This window comes from Schistocerca nitens, chromosome 2 (assembly GCF_023898315.1).
Source record: "Schistocerca nitens isolate TAMUIC-IGC-003100 chromosome 2, iqSchNite1.1, whole genome shotgun sequence".
NCBI classification, from domain to species: domain Eukaryota; kingdom Metazoa; phylum Arthropoda; class Insecta; order Orthoptera; family Acrididae; genus Schistocerca; species Schistocerca nitens.
Window position 1 is genome coordinate 825859546 of NC_064615.1, and position 14345 is coordinate 825873890.

At 45.9% G+C, this 14345-nt stretch overlaps 1 protein-coding gene across 3 annotated transcripts in view; it reads left to right on the forward strand.

Annotated features, from left to right (window-relative positions):
- The window catches only part of LOC126237092 (fatty-acid amide hydrolase 2), a 180461-nt gene that overhangs the window by 68749 nt on the left and 97367 nt on the right, over positions 1 to 14345 (forward strand). For all 3 annotated transcript variants that reach the window (XM_049946895.1, XM_049946896.1, XM_049946897.1), the window contains exons 6-7: positions 694 to 848; positions 10324 to 10467. In XM_049946895.1, the coding sequence (XP_049802852.1) occupies positions 694 to 848; positions 10324 to 10467 (299 nt within the window). The remainder of the gene's footprint in view (positions 1 to 693; positions 849 to 10323; positions 10468 to 14345) is intronic.

Consider the following 14345-nt stretch of genomic DNA (forward strand, 5'->3'; position numbering starts at 1 on the left):
TACCTGCGTGGAACAGTTTGCAGGGATGTGAGTGAAATGATCACATATGCTCAGTTGTACATAAAATATGTGGTGGACATCAGTTCATTGATTTGATACTGGGAAAATACTATTAGTCTACAAAGGAGATTACCTACAAACACTTGTTTTTTTCATCCTAGGATATTTCTCAGCTGTGTTGTGCCCATAGGACTAATGGGGAATATTAATTATATATAAGAAAGGACAGCACGAATAATCACAGGTTCGTTTGACTCATGGGATTGTGTCGTGGGGACACTGAAAAACCTTGAACTAGCAGATGCTTGAAGGTAGACACACTGTACATCAAAAAAAGCTACTTACAAAGTTTCAAGAAGCAGCATTAAGTGAGGAACCTCAGAATATGCTACAACTCCCTGTAGGGAACATGAGATAAGGTTAAACTATTTACTATGTACACAAAGGCATTTAAGCAGAAAGGCATTTAAGCAATTATTCATCCCACTGCCCATATGTGAATCTTTTTCTTGTGTGCACTTCGCAGTTGTTTGCGGAATATAGCTGCAGATGTAAGAATTTTAACTCAGAAAGAAAATAAGCACAGGTTCTTTATGTAATCATTCTTATGATTAAATATAGTAACATTTTCTTTTAATACTGCACCTGCTTCTTTAAAAATGCCATGTATCCATATAACTTTTTTTATTTTAGGTATTGTATCTAATCAAGGAGAATACCCTGTGCCTTCTGAAGAACAAAATACCTTCCTGGGAACTGGTCCTATGTGTCGTTATGCAGTAGACTTGCTGCCTACCTTGAAAGTAATAGCTGGGAAAAATGCAATTCACTTGAAGTTGGAGGAAAAAGTAAATACTTAGTTAAAAAACATTCTTGTACTTAAAGCCACAGACAGTGAAAAGACTGGTATAGATTTTAGTTTTCAGCCTAAAGGCCTTCCTCTGAAGTAGAAAATACACATTCCCACAAGCACAAGTGTCGCAATCATTGTACCTGGCTGCTATGGCTGGATGCCACCCACAGCAACCAGACACAGTGATTATGTGTGAGTGAGTTGTGCTTGTGGGATTGTCTGTGTGGACTCTGACCACAGTGGCCAGAAATAATGGTCGTGTGTGTGTGTGAGAGAGAGAGAGAGAGAGAGAGAGAGAGAGAGAGAATCAACATCTCCTCTATATGGTGAGGAGCGATTTATCCTTTTCATAATATTATTATTATTATTATTATTATTATTATTATTATTATTATACCATCCTGGATGTTCCACTGTCAGATTGTGTACTAAAGGCATGATTTGTAACAATTTGTTGTGTTTCATGTATAAACATGTGGCTAGCATGTAGATACACTGCCTGACAAGAAAGTGAAGTGTCTAGAAGACATGGTATGATGACAGCATAACTTCATACACATACGCACCATTGGAAGATATGTTAAAGATTAGTGTTTCCATTCTCGGAGACAGAACTGCTGCGGAGTATGTTAGTGTAGTTTGTGTTTAGTGGTGTTATAAGACCTAGTACGGTATATAAGGGGCCTTAACAGTGTCAGATGTAGAGAGGTCACTAAGGAGGACACAGAGATGCAATGTTGTACTGCATGGGAATGTGACGGCAGAATACTTGTCATCGAGGTTCCAGTCAGCCGCGTCGGACCACCATGAGGGAGAACTGCCATATTGTGCAACAAGCACTTTGGAACTACTTCAAATCTGCAGCTGCCATCTGAGAACAAATAATGGGCTTCCAGCAAGATTCTGCATCATCTTGCACCATTGATCAGAGTTGAGCAACAGCCAAACAAGGGAATTACCGTCATATATGTAGGCTGCCACAAACACAACAACACAAATGAGAGCACTTGGAATGATGCTGTGACCAGGAAGTAAGGGTTTCTGGTGGATGACATCACATTGTGTTGTGATGAATCATGGTTTTGCATTATCCTGTATGACCATTGTGAACAAGTATGGTAGCGTGCTGGGGAGAGGTCCTATTCTTCCAATGTTTTTGAGGGGCACAGCGGTGTTATTCCTGGCATCAAGGCATAGAGACACATCGGGTATGACTTTACATAATGGCTAATAGTGGTTGAGGGAACTCGGCTCAGTGGTATGTCAGACATGCTTGCTTGCTTGCTTACTTAATTACTTAATTATGTACGTACTTACGTACCTACTGGTCAGTACTACAGTCATTGTAGAACTTCGGCATCCTTTTTCAGATGCCTTCATTTGTCTCTGTCCATTGCTTTCCTTCTTCCGTTTCTGATTCCCTTTGCTTTGAGGTCCTCTTCCATATTTTCAGTCCACATTTTCGTGAGTCTTCCTCTTCTCCTCCTCGCCTCGAGCTTTCCTATAAACACTTTTTTAACACACTGATTTTCTGGCATTCTCTGTATGTGACAGGCCCATCTTATTCTTCCTTGCTTGATTTTCACTACAATATTCATCTTTCCAAAAAGTCTGTAGTTTTGTGTTGGTCATTCTCCAGCTATTTTCCACTCGGGGCTCCACACATATCTTTCAAAATCTTCATTTCCTATCTAAGTAACCAGCCTTCTTCATGAGTAGTTATCACCCACCCCTCTGATCCATATCTTAATAAAGATCTTAATATAGTTAAATACACTTTGATTTTTATATTCCAACTAACATTTCTGGATCTGAATATATTCTGCAAGAAATAATAGCAGCAGTCTCCAAGTGCTATCCTTTCGTGAATTTCTACTGCTGTCCTATTGCCTCATTTTATTCTCAAACCTAGATACTTAAACACTTACACTTTTTGATGTTCTTTTCCAGTTATTTTTATTGAAGTCTCTTTTCCATTACAACCATGATCTCACATCATACGGTTTGTTTTGCCTCCATTCCTATTCCGAGCCACTACTTCAAATGCAACAAAATTATCGTTCAAAGCTCTGATATTCCTTGCAGTTAATGCTGCCATCAACATATGCCACAACGTAGTCCTTCCTGGATTTGTTGGCATTTGTCGAATTACCTTCTATAGCCAGCACAGAGTTCACATCTCCCGGTCGCCACCTCTTCCCTACATAGAACTCTCCTGACACCTCTTGTTCTGTTCTGGCCTTGCAGACTGTTGCTTTCATTGTCATTTCTGTCAGCCTTTCTAACTTTAGTGGGACTCTAAAATCTTTCTTACTTTGGAAAATTTTATTCCTGTGTAGACTGTCATATGTTTGTTTACAATCAGTGTACAACTGATGAAGTTGCGTGCAATATTCATAAAACTTCTGTAGCACTTCTCTAAATTGTGAATATTAAATGTGCTGTACAACAATACGAAAAGCATAGATTGCTACTTACTACATAGAGGATGTATGGGACAGGTCTTGCATCTAAGTCTATTGCAAGAATATGAGCCATGAGGCAAGTGATTGGGAGCAGGGGTGGAAAAGGGATGGACAAGGATATTTGGTGGGCGATGGTATCTCACTGTGGGATGTAGTAAGCGAGTAAGATATTCCTCATTTCAGGACACGCTAAGAGGTAGTCGAAATACTGGTGGAGATTGTGATATAGTTGCTCCAGTCCTAGGTGGTACTGAATCACAAGAGAAGTGTTCCTTTGTGGCCGGACAGTGGGTGTGTGGGAGGTCATTGGTGATTGGAGAGACAAGACACAAGAAATCTGTTTCTAGACACAGTTGGGAGGGTAATTACAGTCAGTAAAGGACTCGGAGAGACCCTTATTATGTTCGGAGGGGGACTGCTTGTCACTACAGATGTGATGACCTTGGGTTGCTGTGATATGGATGGAGGTACTGATGTAACCCATCCTTGACATGGAGGTCAACATTGAGGAAGGCAGCTTGTTGGGCTGAGGAGAACGAGGTGAGGCGATTGGGAGATGTGTTGAGGTTCTGGTAGAATGTGTATAGGGTGTACTCACTTGTATCCAGATCATGAAGATGTAATCAATGAATCTGAATCAGTTGAGGGAGTTTGGGATTTTGTTGTTTAGGAAGGATTGCCTTAGATGGCCTGAGAATAGGTTTGTATAGGATGGTACCATGTGGGTACACATTTCTGTACCACAGATTAGTTTGTAGGTGATGCCTTCAGAACTGTGGGTGAGGATTTAGTTGGTCATAGTGTCCAGAAAAGAGGTTATAGGTTTGGAGTCAGTTGGACACTGGGGAAGGTAGTGTTCAGTAATTGGCAAGGCTCCTCCATGACTGTGTTTTGGATCTGTTCAGGTTCTGGATTATGTCTGGTGGTGAGATGGAGTTTCTGAGGTTATGGTAAATATAGTTGGTCTGCGAGGCAGGTTGTCAGCTATGAGAAGGTATAGGGGAGGTTTGATGGAGGCTCTTGTGGTGGAGATGGATTGTGTTAGTCCAAGGCAGGAGTAGGATGTGAAAAGGTTGCTACTCAACTGCAGGGATTACCTGGCAGAGGGACTCAGTCAGCTGTCAAATATGTCCACCTACAAACACTGTCACAGTATCCCCACTCCAGAAATCCAGCTGGATCTCCAGTTCCTCGTCAAATCCATAGGCCCATCCCAGAACCTTTACCCTGAGTCTATGTCTCTTCCCACCATTACCTCTCCCTGCACTCTTATCTACATGCTTTTGAAGCCCATAAACTCAACCACCCAGGACACCCAATTGTGGTCAGAACTGTGCCTCTACAGAGAGAATCTCTGCTTTCATGGAACAATGCCTTCAAGCCTATTACCTGAACCAGCCCACTACATAAGACACCAACCATTTCCTCCACCAACTCTTTACAGTACGTGTTCCTTTACCATCCAGTGAACTGCTCTTCATTGTCAATGTCACCTCCATCTGCATTAACATCACCAGTTCATATGGTCTTGCTGTTATTGAATGCTACCTTCCTCAATGCCCGGCTGACTCCAAACCGTATCCTCATGTACAGTTACTTCTTATTTGAAGGCATCACCTACGAACTAATCTGTGGTACAGAAATGGGCACCCACATGGCACCATCCTATACACACAAATTCATGGACCATCTAGAGTAATTCTTCTTAACCACCAGAATCCAAGACCCTCTCAACTGGTCCAGATTAACTGATTACATCTTCGTGATCTGGATGAGAGTGAGGACATCTTATACACATTCCTCAAGAATTTCAGCACCTTCACCCCATTCGCTTCACCTGGTCCTCCTTAGACAAGAAGCCACCTTCCTTGATGTTAACCTCCACCCCAAGGGTGGTTACATTAGTACCTACATCCACATCAAACCTATGAACCACAGAAATACCTCCACTTCTGCAGCTTCTAATCGTTCCATAACAAAAATGTTCCTTCTATACAACCCAGCAACCAGAGGTTATCACATCTGTAGTGACAACTGCCTCCTTCCAGATATAATAAGGGTCTCACTGAGGCCTTGACAGACAGAAATTATCCTCCCAACCTTGTCCAGAAACAGATTACTGGAGCATTGTCTTTCCACTCACGTATCACCTCCCAAGTTCCTATTGTATGGCCACAAAGGAACACTTCTCTCATGACTCAGTAACACCCAGTACTGGAGCAACTGTGTTAATTCTCTGCCAGATTTAGGAATACCACCACCCACCAAACCCACACAATATTCTTGTCCATCTGTACTCCACCCTTGCTCATGGCTCATGCTCTTTATGCAAGACCTGTCCCATAAAGGGCAGTTCTACTTTTGAAGGCACCAATGTAATCAACAAACTAAGCTACAACAATTGTGCTGCTTTCTTCATAGGCACGACAACAAACAAGCTGGCTGTCCCCCCCCCCCCCCCCCCCCGCCCCACCCACCCACCCTTCCCCCTCACGGTTTTTCCTGAGTTTGTGCGTGGCGCACATGGGGCCCCGACCTATTGCAGCCAATTCTTCCTTCCTGGCTGCATTTCCTTCACCCTGCCCTCCCTCCCTATCCTCCCTCCTTCCCCGTTGCCCCCTTCATCCTCTCTGTCAGTGCTCTGATTTATATCGAAATGGGTATCCACCTGGTTTCCTGTATTGGTTGCAATTTTGTTCCTTCTGCCTGTTCTTTCATCCTTTTTGGCGTTTAGGTCCCTGCTTGAGGTTTGACCTCCACTTCAAAATTTCCTATTTCAGTGTGAGCCATTTGGGAAAGAACTCCCTCCCTTGCATCTATGGTGTGAATTACTCTGCCCCCTTCCTTCTCCTCTCCCTTCCCCACTGTAGCCCTCTCCCACCCTGCTATGTCACCAGCACGTGTAGCCAGCCGATGTGGTGGGGCTGTTATGTGCCCATATGGCTGAGCCCCCTGACAACACAGGTATCACACTACTTATACCTGAGCTGTTCCCTCCCCATATATGCCAAAGAGTGGTTGCTTGTCTTCTTGGATCGTCGGAACTCCCGGCAATGGCCGCTGTGCCAGACAGATCTTGCTGTGGCTGGGTGGCACTCGTGGGGAGAGCCCCTGGTCAAAGTGGGTAGTATCATGGTGGATGCTTGGTGCATGAAGCGTATCAAGCTGCAAAAATCAGACCGTTCTCAAATAGCTGTCTGTTCAAATGGTGAAGGCTCATTGAATGCTGCTTCATATGACCTGGCAACCTTCCCTTCCCTGGCTACACCATGGGAGGACTGCTAGCTTGCTGTCTTGGGATGAAACCCTTTCCTCGCTACCTCATCTGTACTAGGACGGATGAGGACACATTCACTGCCACAAAGCCATTGTTTTTTGAGGAAAATATTGAGGACAAGTTTGATGAAGTGGAGTCTCTTAGTAAGCTTCAGTGGGGCTCCATGTTGATCTAAGCTGCTTCTTCCACCCGATCCATGCCTCTTTATGCTTGTGATTGTCTTGGCAATGTCCCAGTGCCTATTACTCCTAACCAATCTCTGAATATGGCCCAGGGAGTGATTTTTCGGAGGGATCTCATCCTGCAAACTGATGAGGAACTCCGGGTTAATCTGGAGCGGCGTGGCATTCATTTTGTTCGACATGTGTAGAAGGGTCGCAAAGAAAACCGCATCGATACCGGTGCCTTCATTCTCGCTTTTGAGGGGGATACCCTCCTGGAGAAGGTCAAGGCTATGTGTTACAAATGTGACATGAAGCCGTACTTTCCTCCACCTATGCAGTGCCTCTGGTGCTTGCATTTTGGGCATATGTCTTCCCGCTGTACGGCGGACCCTCTGTTTGGTGACTGTGGGCATCCACTCCATGAGGGAATCCCCTGTGTGCCGCCACCTGCGTGTGTCACTCGTACTGATCACTAGTCACCTTGCTCACCAGATTGCCCAGCGTACAAGAGAGAATAGAGGATCCAAGAATACAAGTCCCTGGATCGCCTGTCTTATGCAGAGGCTCGCCAAAAGTATGAGAGACTCCATACAATGTCACTATCTTCAACTTTTGCCTCTGTTACTTTATTTTCTCCTCCTACCTCTTCCTTACTCCAGCCCTGTCCCCTTCTCTCCCCCCCCTCCCTCTCCTCCTCCCACACCCCCTCCCCTGCAATTTCCGTGACCTCCCATCCAGGAGCCATTCTCCCTCATTTTCCCTCCCCGCCCGAAGAACTGCCCCCTTCTTCGGCACCTGCCAGTGATCGGTCTTCCTCCTGGGACCCCTCTCCCCGGTGTCTCTCAGGCCGGATGACTCCTACCATCACTCGGCCACAGGATGCACCATCTGTGCGCCCCAAGGTTGCCCGCTCTCTTTTGATTCGAGATATTGCCGACGCCTGCAGTTGGTGACAACTACTGATAGAGTGCCATAACTTCCTCTTGGCTTCTTTATGTCTAACCTGGAGTCTCGCCACACGATTATCCAGTGGAATTGCAATGGATACTATTGTCACCTACAGGAAATGCAACATCTTGTCTCCTCCTATTCTGCTTTCTGTCTTGTTCTTCAAGAAATGCATTTCCGTGATGACCACTCTCCAACATTTCGTGGTTATTTGGCATTTCGTAGGAACCTTGCCAGCCCCAGAGTAGTCATTAATGACTGGATCCCCCTAAATACTAACATGGAAGCAATAGTGTTTAGAGTGCAAATGACTCTGGCAATCACCATTTGCAATGTCTACCTCCCTCCAGGCAGGCCACTTCCTTACATTGCACTGTACACCTTAATCCAGCAACTCCTGCCCCCATTTTTCCTCCTTAGGGACTTCAATGCCCGCCACCCACAGTAGGGTAGTGTCACTTCAATGGGTAGTGGTCCCCTACTAGTGTCCTCGGGAGAGGCCCTATTTTTCCAATGTTTTTGAGGAGCACAGCGGTGTTATTCCTGGCCTCAATTTGTCTCTCATCAGTGATGATTCCCCTACCCACTTCAGTGCCGCTTGGGCACCTTACTACTATTGATTTCACAATCTCCTCCCCTGCCCTCATGGCTTTTCTACATTGGTCATCCCATGATAACTTTCGTGACAGTGACCACTTTTCGGTGATTCTGTCATTTACCTCGCTGCTGCCAGGCAGACAGGCCCCCACGCTGGGCATTCCACAGAGCCAGTTGGTTTTATATATGTGTGCTCTGCACTTCGACACCTCCCTCTCGAATTCCATTGATGCAGTTGTGCAAGCCGTCTCTGCCTCTATTCTTCATGCTGCTGGCATTGGTGTCCCACTATCCACAGGTTCCCCTCATTGTTGACTGGAACCGTGGTGGACCAAGAATGTCGCATTTGCTGTCCAGGACCGCCTATGTGTGCTGCAGGGATTTAAGTGACACCCTTCACAGATCAACCTCCTCGCTTTTAAGTGTCTCCATGCTAAGGCTCGTTACCTTATTAAGGAGAGTAAAAAGGAATGCTGGGAGCACTATGTTCCTCCCTGGGGATGTATGCCTCTTCAGCGCAGGTTTGGTCCGAGCTCCATAGCCTTCTGGGCCACCAGCGACAGTCAACTGCCAAGGGTCTTAACCTCCAAGGTGCTCTGTGCACTGATCCCTTGGTCCTCTCAGAACAACTTGCGACACACTTCGCAACACCCCCTGGAATGCCGGTCGTTAATGACACCACAACAGGTCGAATCACCTGACTGACATACATATTTGCAGTCATTGTGTTTGGAGTAACCACTAGAGTGCTCCTGCTGTCATATGATATTGCACTCCAGACCATAATTCCAGGTGTAGGTCCAGTGTGTGTAGGCCCCAGACAGAGTGGTTGCCAGCTCTCACCTGGCCTCCTCCTAACCAACATACAGTCATCACTGGCACTGAGGCACCGATAACCTCACCATTTAGCGCCCGTCCACCCCAAAAAGAACAAAACAACTGCCACTGATGCTTTCCAGCTTTCATCAGAAAATACAACAGGCCTTCACTCCATCCTCAAATGAGCTCTCACTTGACACTACTGAAGTCACAAATGGTAGTGGCTTGGGGTCAGTGGAATGGATGCTACAAGACATCGGGCTTGAATCATTCCTTGAAGTAATTTATTTATAACAGTTCCTTGTGTCACTGTGGTGCCAACTGCTGCTCAAATTGTTGCTGCAAATGCAGTATGATGCACCACAGCTATACACTGATCACGACAGTCTCCTCTCTCGGTAGTGCCAAGTGACAGTCTCCTTGGACACTGATGCCAGCAGTCATGTACAGTGGCTACAGTACTGCCAAGTCTTTTTGAAGTATCATGTCCAACCTAAAAGGTAACTAATGCTCATGACTGTTACAGCGTGTGTTTAAAGGAAACCTGATTTGCATAATCATAGTTGGCACTACCAGTGCAAAATTTTAATAGACGTCATATTTCAGTTATAGAAATGTGCCTACCAACTTTTGTTTATCTTGCACAACTCCTTTTTTGTGTTGGCATTTTTTCCCTCCATTGTATAGCCACAGGCATTACACAAACACTTTGTTACTTTCAAATACAAAACAAAATGTGCCCCCATATCTACTCTTCAAATATAATACTGTTGTGGGACAATTTGTTAAAGATGATTCTGAATACAATTTGATAGAGACTTTTTTTATTAGATCTCATATCATATCACAACCTACTGAAGCAATTCTGAACCACTGTTACTGCTGCTGTTTTTGTCATTTATAGGTATGGTTTACCTCTCATTTTGATTTGTGATGATGCTATGTTTACTTTTCATTTTATCTTTAGTTATCTTTTTTCTATACTTTTTCATAATAATCTTTATTTCTTCATGCCATAAAATTAAATATAGGAACTGGAGTCACCATCGAGTGCACTGTTTAAGCCGCTTTTTTTACTACTACATACCAGGCACAGTTTGTTAATTAGTTTCTCCCACATTTTTACTTCAGAAGTTGATCATTATTGATGTTTTGTTGACATTGTTTTAACAATTTATAATTTAATCTCATTTGTTTCAGGTCAGTTATGATAAAATGAAATTCTATTACATGGAAAGTGATGGTGGTTCACCTGTAGTTTCTCCTGTACATCCAGAAATAAAAGACGTTTTACTAAAAGCTGTGAGTCATTTTGAAAGAGCATATAACATAAAAGCACAAAAGGTAATATCTAACTGAGCTTACTTTATTTACTAAGGCTACTTTTCTCTTTTAGTTGTGGCAGTTGCTCTAAATGTAAACTCTGTAAGTTGGTGAGCTGAAGAGATTTATGATCTATAACACAACAGAAAAAGGAGTGGGGAAAGATTTTCATATTATATTGAAACATTTTGTTACTTATAGGTTTGGTTTGCTGACAGAGTTAAATATTTAAGAATGATAATATTAATTTATTAGCTGCCAACAAATGTAAAGTTTGTGGAGAAAGCACTGTGAGACATAATGTGTCTGTCACACAAAAATATAAAATAGTAACAGTACCACTAGAGTCTTCTTCAAAAATACACACACACACACACACACACACACACACACACACACACACACACACACACACACACACGTGCCGCCCCCCCCCCCCCACACACACACACGCGCGCGCAACTCATACACACGACTACAGTCTCAGGCAACTGAAGCGATACTGCGAGCAGCAAAACCAGCGCATGATGAGAGTGGCGACTGGGTGGGGGTAAGGAGCAGGCTGGGGAGGAGAGAGGGATGGAAAGTAGAGTAGGGGTGGAGGACAGTAGGGGTGGAGGACAGTGCAGTATTGCTGGGGAGCACACAGGGATGAGGTGGAGAGAGGGTAGGGCAGCTGTGTGCAGTTGGGAGGTTAGACAGAGGGAGGGGAGATATGGGAAGGGGGGGGGGTAGCAGAAAAGGAAAGAAGAAACAAGACTGGTTGCGTTGGTGGAATGAGCGCTTTGTAGTGCTGTAATGGGAACAGGGAAGGGGCTGGATGGGTGATACAATGACTAATGAAGGTTTAGGCCATAAAAATAGGAAATAAGAGACTTCCTTTCTGGTTTCTTGAATAAGTGCCAATACCACTCTGATATTCATTTAATAGAGTTAATAATTAATGTTAAAGGGAAAATTTACTTAAGAAAACGGAAAATTACAAGGAGACAGACTGGCTGGCGATTTCTAGATCTCCAGGAGGCAAAATTCCTTGCACTTAGACAGAAATATGTAACATATAAAACAGTAATGCTAGCTTGTGGTACTCAATGTTCCTTCCTCAGGGAGGAATGTGGCATCAGTTGGTTATGTGTGAAAAGTGGGGCACGTCTTAACATACTCTAGGAAAGATGGAACCACCTATTGTGAGGATGAGAATGTTGTGTCGATTCCCTAAGGTCTCGACACAATGAGTGGCTAGGTGCACGCGAAACTAACGCAGACGGGCGTAAATTCTGAAACAGGAGACTGGATGAAAACTATAAAGAAAAGAAGAGAGATTTTAATATACTTAACTTTAATGTAGTCTTGTTCTTGTTGAAATACATCTCTTGCATAGTAGTAAGCAATTAGCAATGATACACATGGCGCCTTGCTAGGTAGTAGCGATGGACTAGCTGAAGGCTAATTAATCTGTCTCTCGGCAAATGAGAGGAATACTTGGTAGGTCTAGTCGCAAGCTATGTCGTCCGTACAACTGGGGCGAGGTCAAGTCCGTGTCTTGTGACCTGCCATGTGGTGGCGCTAGGTTTGCGCTTACACAGTGGCGACACGCGGGTCCGACATGTACTACAGGACCGCGGCCGATTTAAGTTACCACCTAGCAAGTGTGGTGTCTAGCGGTGACACCACATTCCTCCCCCGCAAATCGGCGAACGGTCGTGAGATAAGGCTTCCGCCCGCCGTGGGGAGGACCCCATGTTGACGTATGCGATGAGGTGGGGAGCCTAACAACAGGCGAGGCTGTGCCACCCGCACCCGGCCATTCGGTCCGAGGGGAGCTAGGAAACGCCTGCAAACCTAGTCCAGGGTGCACGTCAACATGAGGTGTATGCGCACGTAATGAGACAGAAGGGTCGACCTCCATGTGGTCGGAGCACCCGACGGGCGAAGACGACATCTGGTCCGGAGCGGGCAAGAAGTCCATGGCGGAGGACGGCTGGTCACGGGAAGCAAGCGGCGGCGCGTGACCCAGGGAGGCGCGAGGCGGCTGCAGCGAAGCGTCCGCTGCTGGCGGCGCCGGCGGCGGCTGCGGCGGCGCGACGCCATGAGGCAAAATGGAAGGCAGCGTCGGTAACACCTGGGGATGAGGCGAGCCAGTAGATGGGTCCCCAGGGCGCTGACCTGACGGCTCCGTCGCTGAAAGCAGACGGGGAGCGGCAGAACCCAGGCGACGACAGAGGCGCAGCTGATTGAGATGCCGACGCACCTCACCAGAGGCCCCCAAAACCAAATACATCGCGCGGCCGAGGCAGCGAAGAATGCGCCCTGCGAGCCAACGCTGTGAACCGCGATAGTTGCGATAATAGACAACGTCGCCAGGAGCAAAAGCAGGAGTCTGCCGCTGCACAGGAACCTGATGTGGCGGATGCAGCAAAGACATCAGAGTTCGATGAGGACGACCATGGAGCAATTCAGCCGGCGAGCGACCATCGCGGGGCTGAGAGCGATATGAGGACAAAAAGAGCAACAAAGCGTCCTCCCGAGAATGCGACTCTTTCAACTTCAACATCTGTGACTTGAAAGTTCGGACCAATCGTTCAGCGGCACCGTTTGACTGAGGCGAAAACGGCGCGGACGTCAGATGTTGAATACCATTGGCCTGGCAGAATGACTGAAATTCTGCGGACATGAATTGTGGGCCATTGTCGGAAACAATAGTCTGCGGAAGACCTTCAATGCAAAAGATAGCAGACAAGGCTTGGATTGTGGCAGAAGACGTCGTGGAAGACATCCGGACAACAAAAGGAAAATTACTGAAAGCATCAACCACAACCAACCATCGAGCATTCCAGAATGGACCAGCAAAATCGATGTGCAAGCGTTGCCAAGGGGAAGTGGCTTTCGGCCAAGCAAAGAATTTCCGCGGCGGTGCGGATTGTTGTTCGGCACACGCCACGCAAGAGGAGCACATATTCGTAATCGCAGCATCGATTCCGAACCAAGTACAGTGCTGTCGAGCAAGTTGTTTCGTTCGCACTATACCCCAATGTCCTTGGTGAAGAAGCCGTAAGACAGAGGACTGTAACGAACGTGGGACTACGACTCGGGATTGATCATTATCGGAACGCAACAACAAAACACCACGTCGTACAAAAAGTCTCTCCTTGTGAGCAAAAAAACGGCGAACCAAAGGATCCTCGATCCGTGACTTTGACAAGGGCCATTGCGTAGCAACAAAACGCAAAACGGAAGCAAGGACAGGGTCAGCAGCTGTGGCAGTAGCTACTCGACGAAAATCAATCGGAAATGACGCGACCACGTCATCGGCTTCCGAATCAATGAACATGCAAGCAAGTTCGGAAGAATCGAATGCTTTATCCTCAGCAACAGGCAAACGGGACAACGCATCAGCGTTGCCGTGCTTAGCAGTGGACCGATACAAGATATCGTAGCGGTACTGCGAGAGAAAAAGTGACCAGCGAATGAATTTCTGCGCTGTACGTGGAGGTACAGGCTTGTTCGGATGAAAAAGCGATGTCAAAGGTTTGTGGTCGGTGATGATTGTAAAGTGACGACCATACAAGAAGTCATGAAACTTGGTAACACCAAACACAAGAGCCAAAGCTTCCGTCTCTATTTGTGAATAATTTCCTTGCGCAGATGAGAGCAATTTGGACGCAAAGGCAATAGGGCGATCATGCGAGCCATCTTTGTGCGCAAGCACAGCACCGATCCCGAAATCCGATGCATCTACCATCAACAAAAGGGGTTTTCGGGGATCGAATGGCGTAAGGCAAGTATTGGAAAGTAACGCCGATTTCAACTGGCGAAAGGCGCGTTCGCATTCCGTCGTCCAGACGAACGGAACACCTTTACGGCGTAAGCGATGAAGCGGAGCTGAAATGGAAGAAGCA